The sequence below is a fragment of the Pseudochaenichthys georgianus genome, chromosome 22 (assembly GCF_902827115.2).
Source record: "Pseudochaenichthys georgianus chromosome 22, fPseGeo1.2, whole genome shotgun sequence".
In the NCBI taxonomy this organism is placed as follows: Eukaryota; Metazoa; Chordata; class Actinopteri; order Perciformes; family Channichthyidae; genus Pseudochaenichthys; species Pseudochaenichthys georgianus.
This window is the reverse complement of record NC_047524.1, coordinates 23,161,017-23,179,722: the sequence shown is the minus strand read 5'-3', so window position 1 is coordinate 23,179,722 and position 18,706 is coordinate 23,161,017. Positions and strand designations below refer to the sequence as shown.

Sequence of the window (18,706 nt, the reverse complement as noted above, 5' to 3'; positions counted from 1 at the left end):
TTTGGATTACTTATTGGAATTATTGGTGGAAAGACTTCCTCACAACATTTAATATTCATTACTAAAGGTACAGCCGAATCATCACAGCGCACAAAAGCTATTACCGCCGCAGATGGGCCAAAAAAAAGGGTTTGAAAAAAAATCGCGGGTCCGCTCGCTCTGAAACAATAACAACGAAACATGGAGGAACAAAAGTCTGCGTTTAAATCGCGTGTGTGTGTTTAAAACACATCAGCCTGCGGTCGCTCTTTAGCCTTACTAATGATTATTTCTGAAGGTAAACACAGTGAAGGCGGTGCGTGAAAGGCACTGCGAGCCTCAGAGGCTGAGTTAACCCTCCCGCTGCCTCCTGGCGCTGCAGAGATTTCATGAAGTGAAGGAGGTTTTCCTTCTATAACACAGCTGTGGGCAGCAGATACTGTGAGTGGCACGGACATGAATTCATAGATCAAGGCAGACTGGTGCACACACTCTCCTGTTTTGCCAATCCGGTGCTTAAACAAATATAGCTCTACTACACCTCTGGCCGAAATGTCCTTAAAATGAAGCCCGAGTTCGACATTTTAATTCATGTCCTGCCAACACTGGACAGAAGGCGACACGCCCGTTCTAAGCCGTGTCCCTCACTCCGCACATCCCAAGCTGCATCCCCAAAAAGTTTATTATGTTGTTACATCGTTTCAGATGTTATGTTTCAGTTGTGCTCTTGATAAGCCATTAAAACAGTAAAACACGTTCAGTTTCCTTTTGCTTTTTGTGTCTCCTGTTCACCAAAACATACCCATCTGTGATGGAAGAAGAAAGTAATCCAAAAGTAATCTAAAAGTAATCTAATTACGTTTTTTAAGACACGTAACTGTAACTGTATTCGGATTACTTTCAGAGCCATGTAATCAGTAATCAGTAACTGATTACATTTACAAAGTAACCCTCCCAACCCTGGTTATAAATGAAAAACAGGTATGAAATACTATATGACAGTAAAAAAAGAATAAAGTTTAAAAGGGTGATTTGTAAAATATCCATAAAGAAAAAGTAAATCTGTGTACAGTTCTGTTTCATATGGGTGTTGAGAGATGTATTCATAGATCTCTTCATTTTGCTCTTCCAGGGGGAGCATTCCCCCGGACCCCCCTATGTGAGATCCACACACCACCTATAAAAATAGCACTTTACCCCTGCTTACACCTATATGCCGTGAGCTGATTATCGAGCCTTCACAGTCGCGGGTACATTGTGTGCGTGTGGGGAGTGTTGCAGTAGAAAGTAGACATTTCCACTGTAGCGCCCGGTACATTAATGGTAAACCCTAAATGTTTGAGCACCCTCTATGAAACGTCAAGCTACCCCACAGCACCCCCAAAATAAATCTCTGGCGCCACCACTGAGCCTGACTTGTGTTGGGGGGGCCCGACTTTTTTTTTTCTCCAAAGGGGGGGCCTGACAGAAAAAGTTTGAGAACCACTGCCTTAGCCAATCACGTACAATGTGTTGAAGCGCTAGCCAATACAAGCGCAATGTTACATAGGGATGTCACTATGTTCAGGAAGTAAAGAGGAGTCCAATGGAAGTAGTTCAGGCAGGGGGGGGAGTGTGTGGGAGAGAAACTCCCTCTGGAGGGAACTTTGGGATTTTAGCTTTTGCAAACCATTTACATGCACACAAACCGGAAAGGGAAGCTCCAAAAAGCAGAATAGGGCCTAATATTTGACAATCCATCCTTGAATCCATCCTCTCCCTTCCACACATATAACACAGAATCCCCCTGGTTTTGACACTTTTAAAGTGATTTTTCTAACAAACCCGCTTCCTTTCTTAGGTGTGAACTCCGGAACTGCATACATGAGTGAAATTACATGATGAAGGTGTCGAAGTTGAGGTAAAATGTGTTGCTGGAAGTTGTCCAGCTAAAGGGTTAATGGGAGATTGGAAGAGTGTCTGCTAGCTACCTCTGTAGGCCCCCTATTGTATTCCCTGCAGCACCTCCCATTCCACTTGACTGAGTGTGCACACACTCTCACACATACAGACACACACTAATACAGCGACACACTCGCAGTCAGGAGGATGCGCAGATGCAGACACAAAAAGACAGGCAGGATGATAGACACGGACCCCAGCCCCACGCACACACACCAAAACACACACACACACTCTTCCTCTTTTTTCCCTCTTCACCCCTCTCATTGCTGCCCGCTGTCTCTCATCATCTGTTCTTTCCCTCTAAAACCCCCATGGACATATGGACTCTTGAAACCTGCAGTTTCTATCTCTGCTAACACACACACACACACACACACACACACACACACACACACACCCTTTCGTATCCACGGTGTGGGCCAACAAGTGTATTGGATTTGAATGATTAGCGGTCCAGCTTCCCCACTTCTCATTAGCGGTTGTGTTTTTTCTGTTGTGTATTCAATCCTCTCCTTCTGCCTCCACCCCTCCGTCATTTCCCCAGCTTGCCAGCCTTTGTGAGAAACGAGGGCGGACATCTGCTGTCCGCGCCTCCCTCTCCTTCATCCCTCTCCAGCCAGACCACCGTGGTACGCGCGCCCTGGCTTTGGAGAGGGAAGACTTTGTTTGCTCGTGCAAGCGTGCACATTTGTGTGGCCATGTGTGTGGAGGGTAGCCGTAGTAGTATTAGTAATACACCATTGTATTTTTGGAACAAATCCTCAGGCTGACATTAACTGTTTGGTTCGTTTGGGGAGGGTGGTGTGAGGCTCTCCTGTTGTTTGGTTTTCAGTGGAATCCATGTATTGTTACGGTAATTTAAATTAAAGGCAATAATGTATGGCTAAAAATGTGATTGAATTAAATTGGCTTTTATATTTGAACAAAGGCATCCCATGATGGTGTTCAAGTATTTGGGGGTAGAAAATGAAATGGGCTACAAGGATGACATCACTATAACATAATCCAATGAAATGATGGGGTACCACTTTCTGCAAGTATCTTGTGTACAGTGTAAGTCATTTTTTAAAACAGCTGTTTTTATTATAGTTTTTTAATTATAAAAGTAATTTAACAGTGTGGTACTTTTATAACCTTTTATAAGGGACATCATTGGACTTTTGACCTACCCGTTTCATGTTATTAAGTTATTAATATGGTAATAATGTGATGCAATCATTTGAGTTAGATGAAACAAACGACTTAGTGACGGTTGTGCTTTGACCCTGTGCACAATGATGGACCATAATAGTTCAAATGTCCTCAAAAAAGCTTATCAAATTATGCCGATTACATTGTAAGGATCTTGAGGCAGGTGCTTGTAGAAGAAAAAAAAAGTCATGAGGTATCTAACCTGTTGCATTTTCTCCAGATCCAGACTGGGCCTCCCGGCCTCCCCGCCGTAACTGTGCCGATACTTCCTGTAAGGTGCTGATTGCTCAAAATGGGTCAAAATGATTGGCCGAACCACCGGCTGCACCACCTGCAGCTGAAAGCGCATGGGGGGCGGCTTGAGGCTACGTGGTGGACTGGAACTGAAGAGTACGGGGCTGGGGGAGGCTGCCAGGCAGGCGTTGGACTCCACCAGGGGCCGGGCTGTGGCGGCCGGCGACCCGCAGCCGAAGTCGTCCCGCACCTCCTCGTCGCTGGAGGTGCTGCTGTGGTGGTCGCCATGCCGCCGGGGAAGCGTCGACACCCACTTCCTGTTGTCCGCGCAGCTGATTCGCTCCAGCTCTTCCTCTGACGAGTGGCGATCCAGATTGGCATCTAAAAGGAGGCGAAGGCGTCGTAACCGAGCCGGAGAGAGGGGACCCTGGTTGTGCTGCTGGCTGGTGGCCAAGGGAGTGAGGGCGCAATTTCTCCGTCTCTCTAGAGGAGTTGATAAACAGGAAGTGTCAAAGGAGAAGGTAGATACATGGTTTCAAAAGATAGGAAATGCTCTATAATTTCATATAGAGTGGCGCAGGACTGACATATCTTTGTAGACTGACCCGTGAGTTAGCATCACAAGCATCCTTGACCAAAAGCAATGGGATGTAATTTTAAGGTTTTAGGACTCATTCCTGCACCACTCTATTATTTGTTGCCTTGAACCATTCTGACTAGAATGTGTGAGAATGATCAGGTGATGGGGAGGACCTTCATCTACTTACGACAGAAAGGTATTCGGTTGACAGAGGGTTCTTACCTCTGTCAATCTGTGCAAGCTCCTGGTTCTCCCCCTCTGAGTCGTCACTCTCCCCTCCCTCTCCACTGCCATGGTAAGAAATCTGAAGAAAAAAAAGGAATGAGTTTATACTGAAGGTCAAATATGATTCAGATCTGAGCATTTACATTGGTAAAAGAGTGAAAAAACATTCCAAAAGAATAGTATTTGTTCTCTTTTAAAAGGTCAAATTTGCAATGGAAAATGTCAGTATGCAGCAAACAATGTCAAAATAATTTGAGAGTAAAACCGTAACCATTAAAAATACAACTATAACTAGGATTGCGCAATTGATCAACATTTTTTATCGAAATCACAATATGGACTAGCATTATATTCAAATTGCAGGAAGCACAATATTTGTTGGAGGATAAAAATGGTATTAAAGGGGCCATATTCTGCACATTTTCAGGTTTCATATTTGTATTTAGTGTCTCTACTGTGACATGTTTCCATGCTTTAAGTTCAAAAAGCTCTTTATTTTTCTCATACTGCCCATACTGCAACACCTCTTTTCACCCTCTGTCTGAAACAAGAGGCCAGTCTGCTTTGATTGGTTAGCTGGCCGGCTCTGTTGTGATTGGTCAACTGCTTAAGGTCCTTACACACCAAACTGACACCAAAGAACACGTCCCGACGGAACGTCGCCTCACGTTTCCTGCGTCTTGGCCATGTGTCGCACTGGAACACACCGCAAAGACTTCAGCCAACGGCCAATTTGCACGTACGAACTGCGCATGCGTGAGTGGCAATAACTCTCCTTACCAGCAGGCGGCGGTAGTGTGTATTCGTCATTCAAAAGAGGCAACAACCGGAAGACAGACTGCGTGATAACCGAGAGAAGAAGAATAGACTGCATGATATAAACAAACAACAAATAGCGTGTGCGTTCCATTTTCACTCTACAGCGAGACGCTCATGGGGCTTTCCCGAACCTGTGTCGAGAGCTGGAGTAAAATGAAATCTCAGATTTGCCTTCTTAATAGTTTGTTTGGGTCCCTCACTTCCGTTTCGCTTCTCATGCACTGATTCGCTAAGCTGAACAGCCAATCAGAGTGATTTCTGATTGGCCGTCAGCCTTTTATCGACAGCCTCCCGATTCAACATGTCAAAACGGCGACGGAAGGTGTCGAAACGGCCGAAAAGACACAACGGGCGGGACAGACCAAGACACACCAATCTGAGTAGGACGATACAACGCTCATCGACGGCCCGACATCTATCGACGGCCGAAATCGGCTTGGTGTGTAAGGGACTTTAGATGTCGGTGTCAGAGCACTGGCCAAAAGAAGCATGAGTGTTATATAGTGATGTCACTATGTTACAGAAGTATACAAAGTAGTTAAATCAGGGCGTTTCAGGCAGGTGGGGAGTGACATCCCTCTAATATTGTGAAGCATATCGCAATTGCAATAAGTAAAAAAAAATCAAAATTGTGCCGTCAAACTTAAACAAAGTGAAATCCTTCTTTATAATTTCTTGGTTCACATACATAACCTTCTAATGTAACATAAGCATCGTCAGTTTGTCTATTACATGACAACTGTCAAAAAACAATTGTTGCGTGGTCATTTCTACAGTTGCACTACTTGCATACTTTAAGTCACAAAAGGCAGGAAGAGTTGGGTTACAGTTAAGCCGGGGCTGCTTTCTTTTCCCACAACCTGAAGCAGTATGTCTCTTTAAAATCAATCCCTTGTCTGTCTCCACCAGAAGCAACAATACAGAAACCCTGCAGGCTGCAACGCTAAGAATTAAGTAATGCGCCTCACACTCAGTAATTACCACTGCGAGTGCGAGGCCTCACTGAGCAGCTGCCATCTGTGCTTGTGCGTGCGTGTGTGTGCGCTTTACACACATACATCCACACAAACATACAGTGTCCTCCCTTCTACTCTCTAATACACACACGCACACTCTCACACACTTCCTTTCTTTCTGAGAGAGGGAAAAGGGAGAAAGGAGCCAGGGCATTAGAGCCCAATAAGAGAAGCCAGTATTCAATTCATGTTAAGTGGGAATTCCAATCTGTAATTACAAAGGCTTTTCACAGTTTTATGGTGAAATACAAATCAGAATGCGACATCTCGTAGCTGTCCCTACTTTTTTACATTTTAAATGTCACATTACTGTATATAAAAAGAAAACGTAAAAAGTATTGCCTATCATCATCAACTCCACTGTATTTCAGATTTTTCCAAAAATAACGTCAAAATGTCTGCGTAGGATCCAATAAAATGTATGTAGTTAAATGTAGATATTCATCATATTATGTAAGTTTTATGATTTGATATGGCATGAATTACATAAGAATAGTTACCAAAATAGCAAAAATAATGCTAAACATTTCAAAAAGTCTTCTCATACAGTATTGTGGTCGATCAAAGCATATTATAAAGCAGGAATAGCAAAGTAGGGATATACATGTAGCCAGTGGTGAAATGTAATGAAGTACATTTACTCAAGTACTGTACTTAAATGCAATTGAGGTAATTGTCTACGATTATTTTCATTTTATGCTACTTTATATATCTACTCCACTATATGTTCCTTTATCTGACAACTACTTCTTTACAGATTCAGAATATTAGCTTAAACCTCTCTGACAGTTTACAAAGTAATACAAATTCGCTCCACTTTCACCAGCTGTGATTAACACATTAATGCATCAATAATCATAATGATGTAATTTAATATATATGATTTAAAAATTGGACATAACAAGTACATTAACATTTGGTACTTTTAGTTTACTTTGATGCCAACTTTTATTTTATTAAGAATTTAAATGCAGGACTTTTACTTGTAAGAGAGTACTTTTACAATTTAGTAATGCTTATCTACTTAAAGGGGCCCTATTAGGGGCTTCATATTTGTATTTTGTACCTCCACACGTTTACTTTTTTCACCCTCTGTCTGAAACCACAGCCCAGTCTGCTCTGGTTGGTTAGCTGGCCGGCTCTTTTGTAATTGGTCAACTGCTAAGAGATGTTCCGCTCCTTAGCCTATCACGTACAATGTGTTGGACAGCTCGCCAGTAGAAGGGCATGTGTTACGTAGTGATGTCACTATGCTACAGAAGTAAACAAAGGACTACAATTTAAGTGTTTCAGGCGTTACAGGAAAGGGGAAACCTCAAAAAGAATTATAGGGCCCCCTTTAAGTAAAAAAAGATTCTTCCATCTTCCAATTTCTCAGAGTAAGATCACAACGTTGATACTACTTTAACGTGTTTGGATAGTGCTTGAGGGTAGGTTTCTTGTTTTTGAATTGTACATGAGCTGTGGGACACATTACAGCGTACAAGAAGAAAAACCTTGGCTCTCGAGGAGTCTCAAGCTCGCGTCAGTTTATGAACTCTGTAGGAAAATAACACTGAGGAATAACTGTGGGAAGGAAATATATTTTGGCATGTGTCCGGCTCAGGGCTTCAGCTTCAACGTACACTCCAGAAAATGATTGTTGGGAGGCATCCATAAAACAGCTGAAATACTGTAAAAAGTAATGCTGCAGGATACTGAGACTGAGGTGACGGTGGCAGTGCATACATCTCATGTCATGAGTTTAGCTTGAGACGTTTAACTCTGTGTTCAGGTTTACTGAGATCATCTAAATTATGACTAGTTTTCCCGTGAGTCGGAAGTTCCTCTACAGAGAAATCATTGTCCGTGCAACTGGAGAAAAATATAAGCTGACAGTAACGATTTTGGCCTTTCTCTTCCAGGAGGGACCGTCTCACAGGTTGTTGATGGATCAGGGAACAAGAGAAATGTAGCACATGTGTAGCTTGCTTGGACAATACTTTAATGTGGTTCAGGCTCTGTCAGAATATGCTGTCCTACCTGTGTGTACATGTTTAGTACCTATTGAAATATACTCACTTTGAAATTCTCCCTATCTTTGTATGATCTAAGAGTCACAGTATTAGACATAGGCTGGATGAAGACCCCCAAAATATCCAAGCATGGTTTGAAAAATGTAGATAGATGTATTTTGCAGCCACCACCTATCATGTAGTGCAACCAATTATTGCATTAACTGTTACATTTTTTTTTTTAAATACAGTATATAAAAAATTCAGTTTTACAGGAAAAATATGCCAACTAACTTTCTTTATGTAGGCAACAGCTGCATCAATATACAAACAATTAAGATCACTTTTGACAACATTTTATTTTTATTTTATTGCAAATGATTTTGTTTCTAAACACTTAATTACTAACAGCTTGTAGAAAATGTTATGCATGTTAAGGATTTTTTAGGGATAAATCGTGGTTGTACCACATGACATGTTTTAAGGACACATCTGTATTTGTCTGCCTGTGTTTTATATGTTGTAACTTTGTACATGCTGCCCTTCTTGGCCAGGTCACTCTTGGAAAAGAGATTTTAATCTCAATGAGTTTTTTACCTGGTTAAATAAAGGATATATATCTGATTCATCTTGGTGAAAATGCACTAAATCCACTTAAATGGAAGTGTTTGTATGAATACAACCATCTTACTGATTAAAATATTTTTAGGTATTTTAAAATTGGCCTGTTGAAACCCTTTAACGTCATCAACCTATTTATTTTGCCATAGGAGACATAATCACTTGTTAAGAGAAACTATTGATAATTTTGTTAGGGACTGGTCCCCAATAGCATTTGACATGAAACAGAATTGGTAGTTTAAAGTGTTATGGTGGTTATAAATATAACAAAATAAGCTCTGACATTTGGTTCAGAAACAAGTGTGTGACTGCTGCTGCTTTTTTATTTTGTTCGTGTCCCATAGGCTGTTTCTGTCCGGTTGTTTTTGCTATGTTATGTTTTTAAGTGAATGTCTTGACTGTTAAGAACAAGAACTTGTGTGTGTTTTAGAGCCAGACTTCTACTTTCAGTGACTTACTTACTTCAAAAGAAAATAGATTCACTTGTATCACTTTAATACTAGGCAACACTTGAGTACACTATCTGACTAAATATGCAAAGCAGGATGAGTCGACAGTCTATGGAACATTCAACCATGCAAATCTCGTCTGCGAGTGAAGCCCAAAGACTGAACATACTGTACAAATGTGTGTTTATAACTCTTAATAATGTTGCACAGCCTCAGAGGGAGGGGTCATAACATTTGATTTCTCACAGTTATCTGATAACAGAATGTAAGGATATCTTCTTACAACGAACACCTATGCAGTGTGAGCGTGTGAGATAGAGACAAACCATTTGCATGCGTTTTTCAGTGAGCCACATCTGATATGGTTATTGCATTGTTCATACAACAAACATTAGAGTGAGTTTAACTGACATTCAGGTTATGGTTAGACAGGATTACAGCGCTTTCCCAACCATTAAAGGGGCACTGTTAAACTCATGTTCAGGTTCATATGTGTATGTAGTGCCTCTACTGTGACATGGGTCATACTGTCGGTGCTGCAGACTCTCTTTCACCCTCTGTGGGGGGGGGGTGCTAGTTGGGCCTCGCAGAGGCGAAACTGTGGCGCGCTTACACTGTACGTGCGACGCGTTTGGGGGTGCGGGTGCTAGTGGAGCCTCGCAGATGGGGGTGCTGCAGCCCCCCCCCCTTCCCGCGTCCATTCGCGATGTCTCGCTGTATCGCGGATCCCACGTAGCAGGCAGGAAATGAACCCAGCTCACACTGTCCGCTCCTCGCAGTGCTACGTCCCGCCAACACGGCACCCAGACCCCACGCTGCATTCTCATCTGTTTGTCATTACTGGTGTCATTTTCTGGTTGCTAACGCCATTGTAACACATAATCACTGATGTTCCGCTGTAACGGTGGTGGACTCATCAGAACAGAGTGGGCGAGCTGACCAATCAGAGCACAGTGGGCTCACAGGGAGGTGGGAGGGGCAGAAGCTCCAACAAGCCGTTTAGGACAGAGAGTGAATACACATACTATACAGAGATGCTGTGAGAAACCAATGTGAGTTTGGAAATCTATTTTAGTAGACCTCAACAATGGACTTATGATCAGTAGAAATGGCCATTTAATAAATCTAGTTTGTATCTCAAATTGTTTGTGTGTAGGGCTGAACCATTAATCAAAATTGTATCAAAATTGCAATTTGGACTAGTGAAAAATCTATCGCAGGAAGGAAAATATTTATAATATAATAATCATTTTAATACATTTTTAAATAATAATTATGGTGAAAAAGTGATAAATCCCCCAATGCTGTGAATCATATCGCAGTGGCAATATCAGTCAAAAGATAATCGCAGATACATAATTTTTCTAAATTGTGCCGCCCTACTTGTGTGCATTGTTATTTTACTGGCCTACACTTGTTCTGCACTTTGAACTGTAATAACCTGTATGAAAGGTGCTAAACAAATAAAGTTTGATTGATTTATTAATTTAGTGGATAAACAAGGAAATAAATGTCAGCACCTAAACTGATGCAAGATGTGTTCTTGTTACTTCCAGTTACTCATTGTTTTTTTCCACCTCCTCTATAATACTGTGGATAAACCAGGATTGCACCACTCTGACCTGGATGTGCTGCCTCATACTATAATCCCTGCAAAGCACTGATACTGACTTCCCAGATGTTTTTTTCCCAGAACACCTAATCTGCAAAAGCACAACACAATGAATAAAGTGCATGCAAGTCACATGTTTATGCTGCAAGATAAAGGACTACTTGCAGAAGAGAAAGCACACGATGTATACATGTAGCACAGGAACACATTGAATTGCTCTCTCAGGACGACACTCAGTCACACCCTTCTCCCCACGTGGTTGTTAGTTAGGATCACACTCACAATGAAACACACCATGGATCTGGAGATGTTGTAAACTCAACACAAGTGTGACCCTCTATGCTGCTTCCACATACTATACATCTGTTATAGCAGTGTGCGAAAAAGTACACGTCCCACCGTCCGGGACGTGTTATTTACAATATCGGACAAGTAGATCTTTCAATTGACTTGTCCGCCGGACAAGTGACGTTTTTCGCCCTGATTTATTGACAAATTATTGATAAATTCAGTTTACAAAAGGCAGAACTCATTCGCAAATTGTACGTATCCGCCATTGTTCATTTAGAAATGTAGTTTCGGTTCTGCTTGTCGATTCCTAAGGAAATGCATCTCGCCGCTTTCTGTACAGTTAACGGCCCGTCCACACAGCGGCGTGCGTTGACGCTTCCCCATTCACTTTGAATGGGGTGACGTCACTTTTAGCCGAAATGCATCGTGGGAAGCGACGTGGAGCGTAGCTGGCGTGGCTCGCTGCAAAAGTAGAGCAATGTTCAACTTTTGATGTTAAGATTTCCCAAAATCAAGACTATGAAGAAATTGCAGCCCACTTAATCCCATTCAGAGAGTTGATGCACTGTGAGACTGCATCAGGCAGAAAAAAACTGCTTTTGTGCGTACATGCAAAGACAGACAAAGAGTTGTGTGTTTGTGTGTCAAGAACAGTTGAATGAAATCCTTGTCAGTCCCTCGCATCGCTGAGCAGCTTGCTAAGCTGGATCAATGGCAATGTGACAGCATACACACACTGCCCAGTTCACACACATCAGCTTTGCACTGTCCTTCCACACTGACATGGCCACTGTCACACTCCAGTCTCCCTCTCATGGAAAACACACAACGCAGGGTCAGACCCATGGCTGGTTCTCTTTCCCTCACACTCCACTGGATCTGGCGTATAGTGTAGTAGCAGTCTTGATTAGTAGGATAGGTAGTGTAACAGGGCCTTGGAGACCTTTAGCCTCTTTTTAAATATACTTGCATGGCCGTTCAGCCCTCGATTATCCAGTTAGCACACTTTTATCATTATTGTATCGATATCAGGATTCAACACTAGATTTTGTTTTATATTTTGCAAATCTTTCGTATTTTCCTGGTTTTAAGACAGCAATACAGTAAAGTCTAAAGTCTTCTCAATTGGAATGATTGTTTCAACAATTCTATTATTGCCATTAACTGCTTAGTCATTATATCCAGATTATTGATTATTCTTATTGTCTAAATATTCTGTCAAGGCATCAATGGGCAACCCTACAATATCGTTACATTAGCCGCGTTCACACTGCGGTACTTTTCCCACAAAGGTTCATGCGAACTTAGTTCATGCGAACTCTTTAGTCCGCATGAACTAAGTACAGATCGCGTTCACACCAGAAAAAGTCCCTGGGGGTGGATTAGGCAAATGAAGCCGCTGACGTCACTTCTTCTTCTTCTGCTTTGGGTTTACTGGCAGGCCGCAACCCACTTCACGGCGTATACTGCCGCCCAAAGTCCCCGGCCGGAAGTCCCCGGAGTTGGGGACTGGCTTCAGTAGAAGCTGCTGGGAGTCCCAGCAGCTTCTACTGAAGCCTTCCGAGTAAATCGCCAGAACGCCGACACCTCCTCATCTCCACCGCTCCCATGTTTTATTTTGTGTTGCCATAAGTTAGTCTCTCTGCGTTTCTGCGCTGGGCTAATGCTAATAATGCTAATGCGAGGATAATAAAATGGTGGCTTCACAAAACTTTTTGGGAGTTTTACGGGGCGTGGTTTGCAATTCGCCCAGCCAATCAGGAATATAGCTCTTTTCTCAAAAGAGAGCCGCTCGAAAGTCCCTGCTTTCTAGCAGGGACTTTCGAGGGGGTAAAAAGGTTCGCATGAACTACTTTTAGTACCGGCTCTTTTTGGTGTGAACGCGATCATGAACTAAGTTCGCATGAATCTTTGTGGGAACAGTACCGCAGTGTGAACGCGGCTAATACCAATATCCAGGTATTTGGTCAAAAACATTGTGATAAATGTATTTCTAAATATCACCCAGCGTAACTCCTAAAACTATGTAAACCAAGCCTTGACCTATATGAGCCAATACACCCTTAGTAACTTGTGAATAGGATGACAGTATAGAAAGTAGTTCTGCTGAATCGAATACCTAAACTAAATCCACCAGAACAAAGGTTCTGCTTCATCAATCCTCGAAATATTGGCTAATAATAATGGCTGTCAATAGTAGCCATAGGGAAATCATGGACTGAAATACCTGAGCCATCAATGGCAGAGTGGTCCTGAGGGCTGACACTACTATGCTATCCAACCTTTGTTTGCTGACATTTACAAGAACCGCTACGAAAAAAAGACCTGAGTTGTGATTCAGTGGAATGAAAGTCCCTTCATTTGAAGTTGACATGCTCCATTATATTGTAAGGATGCGAATCTGGAGCCTTCCAAACCAGGGTACAGTGGTCAAAAAAAGGACTAAATAAAAGGCACTTAATAATATTATCTTTTCGGGTTTACATATTTTGGTTCAACAAACATTGTTCTCTCAGTATCAGGTGTAATACAGTAAATCTTATTCGACAGGCTAGGTTATTCACAACAGGCCCATTCAGTACTTCAAACTCACATTCCCCACCACACTGACCACTTTCAGCAGAAATAACCTCGCCACTGAACAGAGCAACAAACACAAACAGTAGACAACGGGGATGGCACACTTTCCCCCGTATCCTCAACCAGGCCTTTGAATGGGCGCACTTTGGCACAAAATGGCCGTCATGAGACAATACAGTTGGTTTACACACAATATTGTTGTGGATAGAGCAAGCTAGTGACCCATGCAGGATACGATTCACCCCTCTGCACACCAAAAAGAGGCATTATGCAAACTGAGCAGGTCGTAAGAATTGCGGAGCACTTCTGGAAAATTGGAGGGGAAAGATGTAGAGGTCGGATAAATATAGTCGAATAAAAGCGTTTTTACTGAAATAAGTCTGTGTTTAGATCTAAATAAACTATACCATTTATATTCCCTTAGATCAGTGGTTTTCAAACTGTGGGGCGCGACCCCTGGTGGGTCGCGGAGGTACTGCAGGGGGGTCGCGGGAAGATTTTTTTATTTTATTATTTTCTCCTTTTAGCTTTGTGAAGCACCTTGAGATGACGTTCTTTTTAAAGTGCACCTATATAAATCAAATGTATTATTATTATTATTATTCAATTGTAAACAAACACTGCTCGAAAATATCTCATTGGTCAGAGAGCTGTGGGCATAATGCTGCCTTTTGCAACATCCTACTTGTGTGAGATAGGCTTTTTCTGCTGTTGCTGCCATCAAAACGAAATACAGATCAAAGCTGAACATTGAGAATGAACTGAGAGGGGCATTCTCAAAACAAGTCATTGATAAGCTGTGTGGAATAGGAATGGTAAAGTGATGTGATCGTTTGCAACCTACAGTAGAAATAGTAGTTAATTAATATATTTTCCTTAAAGACATTTGAATTAAAAAATCTGCTACTCAGGGAAGAAGGCCAACCAGTTTTAATTAGGCCAAATTAATTCACAGTATCTATTACAAGCACTTTTGTTCATGTGTAATCCATAATAAAATATAAATATAGTTGGATCTTTGTAACTTCTTATTCTTATTAGCAGAGAAAATGTAATGTTTTTACAACAATATACAATTAATCCTACCAATATAGATGGGAACCGGGTTGGGGGGTCCCGAAAATATTTCCAATACCCAAGGGGGTCCCGACTGAAAAAGTTTGGGAACCACTGTCTTAGATGGAGAACCCAGACTAGTTTAACAGGTATGCATGTAGGATTTTTAACATTAAAAAAAATTAGTGCGTTTGGTGATTTACTATTTCAAACAGCCGCAACTAACAGTTTTTGAGTTGATGAGTCAATGATCTGTGAGTAAGATGTGTGGGAGAGTTTGTTAACATGCCACATGTTTGCTGATGTGTATGTAGAGCAGTGTGGATCTCCGGTTTCTCCTTGTAAACATCTGACTTGGTCCTGTAAGCCGTTAAGAGTACATTCCTTCTAGCATGGACATGGTAATGAATGGGTTGAGATGTTTGGAGGCAGATAATACCTCCAAACAGGACATGCTTGAATATGAGAACACACAGGCCGGCAGTTGCCATAGACAGTGTGTTGTCGATGTGTGTGAGTGTGAGGCTGTGGCCCCACGAGGACGAAAACGGCTAAACGCATAGGATTAACGCAAACGCAATCGCAAACGGCTTCCGTCCATATGCAATAATTATCCGGATAGTGTCTGCCCACACGAGACCGCTCCGTTTAGCTCCAACCGCTGGAGAAGCTGCAGTACATATGCAGGAGCCTCTACGTGGCGCTGTAACTTCCTCCACAAAAGCAGCAAAGAAGCATGGTTGTCATGGTTGCCCTTCTGTTTATTCTCCGCAGTGGGGGCCGAGGGAACCGGGCAGAGTTTTTCGCCAGTCAGCGTGTATTAAAGTTGAAATCTTCCGGACAAAATTATAAAAGTGCCGGTCAAAGGTCTTCTTTGTTATTTATTGAGCTTTAAAACAAATGAATAACGACTCTATATAATATAATGATAAAATACACGGAGCCTCTCTTTTTCCTCCCTCTCTTCAGACAGCGCCAGTGTCTGTCTCATGCAGCAGCTCATCCAGTAATCAGTGACCCGGCCGACTGTAAAAATAAACTAGTTTAGGGAGTTTGAGAGGTAATTAAAATAGCTAAGGGTGATGATCTGACTTGAAGTGTGTGTTTTGCTGCAGCGGGATGAGCTGCAGGTGAGCAGAGCTGCGTGTCTCCGTCCTGTCAGATTAGACTTCACTCGCGAGAGAAAGATAAATAATCTGAATTCAGGGTGCAGTTTACTTTGACGTGGGGGTGAGCAGCAGAGGTGGGGAGAGGCGGGGCTATTGCCTCATCATTATTGCTGTAGATGTTGCACAAACAACTGTAGCATGGTCAATAGCGTCCGGAGCACGATAGCAACTCTGCGATCCGCCATTGTTGTTGTTGTTGGTGGCGAAACACTTCAGCACTGGCGCGGGGTAAGCGGAGGTGAGCAGAAGAGGTGGGGAGAGGCGGGGCTATTGCGCAATCACTATCAGTGATCTGAAAATGTCCGTATAGGGCGCACACACGGAGCCGTTTGATCCCCCAGAGAGTGGCGTATGCATTTCTATCCACCTTGGGACCCGTTGTCGTTTCCTCAGTCGTTTAGTGCCGTATTCGGTCGTCCTCGTGTGGCCGAATGGTCTATATGACACTAAACAGTAACGCAAACGACCGAATTCGTCCTCGTGGGGCCGCAGCCTGAGTGTGACTATAGCCGCTTTCACACCAAGTACTTTGCCGTACTTAGTTCCCAGCACTTAGTTCCCAGCGCTTAGTACCCCCCATGGAACTAAGTACAGATCGCGTTCACACCGGAATAAGTTCCCCGAGGGAAGATTACGCAAATGAAGCCGCTGACGTCACTTCTTCTTCTTCTGCTTTGGGTTTACTGGCAGGCCGCAAACAACTTCACGGCGTATACTGCCACCCGAAGTCCCCGGAGTTGGGGGACCGCGAGAACGCCGACACCTCCTCGTCACTCCACCGCTCCCATGTTTTTTTTTGTGTTGCTATAAGTTAGTCTCTCTCCGTTGGTGCGCGGGGATAATGCTAATAATGCTAATGCCAGCAAATACAATGGCGGCTTCACAAAACTTCCCAGAGTTTTACGGGGCGTGGTTTGCAATTCGCCCAGCCAATCAGAAATTGGAACTTTTCTCTCCCCAGGAAAGTACCTGCTCTCTAGCAGGGACTGAAAAGGGGGGAAAAGTTCTCATGAACTAAGTTCTCTTTTTGGTGTGAACGCAAAATCCCAGGAACTATCGGAACTATACGATACGATATACTTTATTGTCCCCGTAACTAAAACTAAAAGGGAAAAGTACTCCGGTGTGAAAGCGCCTTATGTGAAAGAGAAAGGAAGATAGTGATAATGAACTCTTTATAACCCCTCAAGCAAGGTTACAATCTGTGAGCCCATTATGTTAAGCTATGTACTCAACTGGCCTACAAATGAACAGGTCACAAGACAAAAAACAAGCAGTGGTGTAAAATAACTAGGTAGATTTACTCAAGTCTACTCAAGTTTAGTAACATTTTGAGAGAATTGAACTTCACTTGAGTATTTCCATATTTTGCTACTTCATACTTCTAACACACACACATTCAGAGGTAAATAGTGTACTTTCACTCATCAGCATTAGTTACCTTGCCAATTTGTATTAATGATATTAAATATAATAAACACTTGAATAAGACCGTAGTCACCCCTGGAGTAACTCCACAACCTACCCTGCAGTATACAAAGTCATTTAAATTAGCTGCACCATTATCAGCTTTGATAAACACATAAATGTATCAATTATTAAAATCAAACATATTATATAGACTGTATATATATTATTCTGAAATGTACCAAAAGTAAAAGTAGGCTACTCACATCTGCATGTACTGAGTACTTTTACTTTTGGTACTTTAATTATATGTTGATGGTTATACCTTTCTACTTTTACTTGAAACATTTTTTTTATTGCAGGACATTTACTTGTAACAGAGTATTACTACACTGTGTACTTCCACCACTGACTACAATGTCTATTTAAGTGCAGCATGTGGGCCTAATGACAACTACAGCCATTTAAAGTATGTTACTATAGCGGTAGTATTCTAATTGTCAAACTCACCTTCAGTTGGAAAGGATGTATCTCGTTGAGGGAATGTCTTCGTAGCTTCTTCGTCAGCGTCTTTAGCATTGTTTACAGAGTAGCTTATGGCTTATCCCCTACTATAGCGTTAATAACGACGGTTACTACAACTTCATTAGCTAACATGAGCGACTTTACGCATTTAAAAGAAGGCACGCGGAACTATCACTTGACTGCCAAGCACAAAAAACTGCAGCGCGAGGTGCTGCACAGTTTAGCCTCAAGTTAGCTCGTGTCGAGAAAAATGATACACCGAAATTCGATAAACTGCGTAGATGTGGCTTGTTTTCAGAGGCTGTGCGTAGTCTTATTTTCGAGTTCATTGGGGTCTCCGTTGTTGTGGAAAGTACTTTTCTTTTCCTCTGAAAGATGCCCCACTCGCCGTAGCTCTGCCTAACTTCCGGAGCTTAATTCAAAAAATGTTTGGGAAATTAAAAAATAAAATATCAACTTGTTGGCATTCAGACACGCACACACGCACACTCACACACATACACACAGCCAAATGCACACCAGCTGCACGAACACACCGAGTACTCCTCCAGCTTGAGCGTACTGCCGTCTGATTGGCTGTAGTGCTGCGATACGTCATGTTCGCCTCTTGAGGAGGAGGGTTGAGAGTTAAAGCCACATTATCTTATCTGTTTACTTCCTCTTTTCATACCGGGTTATTCATTTATATGCAATAAAAGCATGTATGTCCAATGTCCTCTTCAGCAGACACATGTGTTACATTAATTAACCAGCCACTGATTCTGATAAAGATGTATTTCAAGCCATTATAACCAGGTTACTTTAACTTCATCTTCTTATAAGGTGTTAGAAGTTGCTGTGAGGTGTTTGTAATACCCCTGCTTGATTGAAAACATCGTAAACCACATAAATAATTACCTTTTTAACAACTCATTTAAAGACTTGCACAGAATCAAAAACACAGGTCTAATTGATGTATAGATGACATCATATTATTGATTATTATTGATTATAGCAGGTTATACAAATAAATAC

At 42.2% G+C, this 18,706-nt stretch overlaps 1 protein-coding gene across 1 annotated transcript in view; it reads right to left on the bottom strand.

Moving 5' to 3' along the window:
• The window catches only part of LOC117468009 (uncharacterized), a 29,461-nt gene extending 11,235 nt beyond the window's left edge, over nt 1-18,226 (bottom strand). Inside the window, exons 1-3 of the mRNA XM_034111959.2 lie at nt 17,678-18,226; nt 4,151-4,232; nt 3,317-3,831 (exon numbers count right to left, since the gene is read on the bottom strand). Coding sequence (XP_033967850.1) covers nt 3,317-3,831; nt 4,151-4,232; nt 17,678-17,746 — 666 coding nt within the window. The 5' untranslated portion in view covers nt 17,747-18,226. The remainder of the gene's footprint in view (nt 1-3,316; nt 3,832-4,150; nt 4,233-17,677) is intronic.
• Nucleotides 18,227-18,706: the final 480 nt, after the last annotated feature.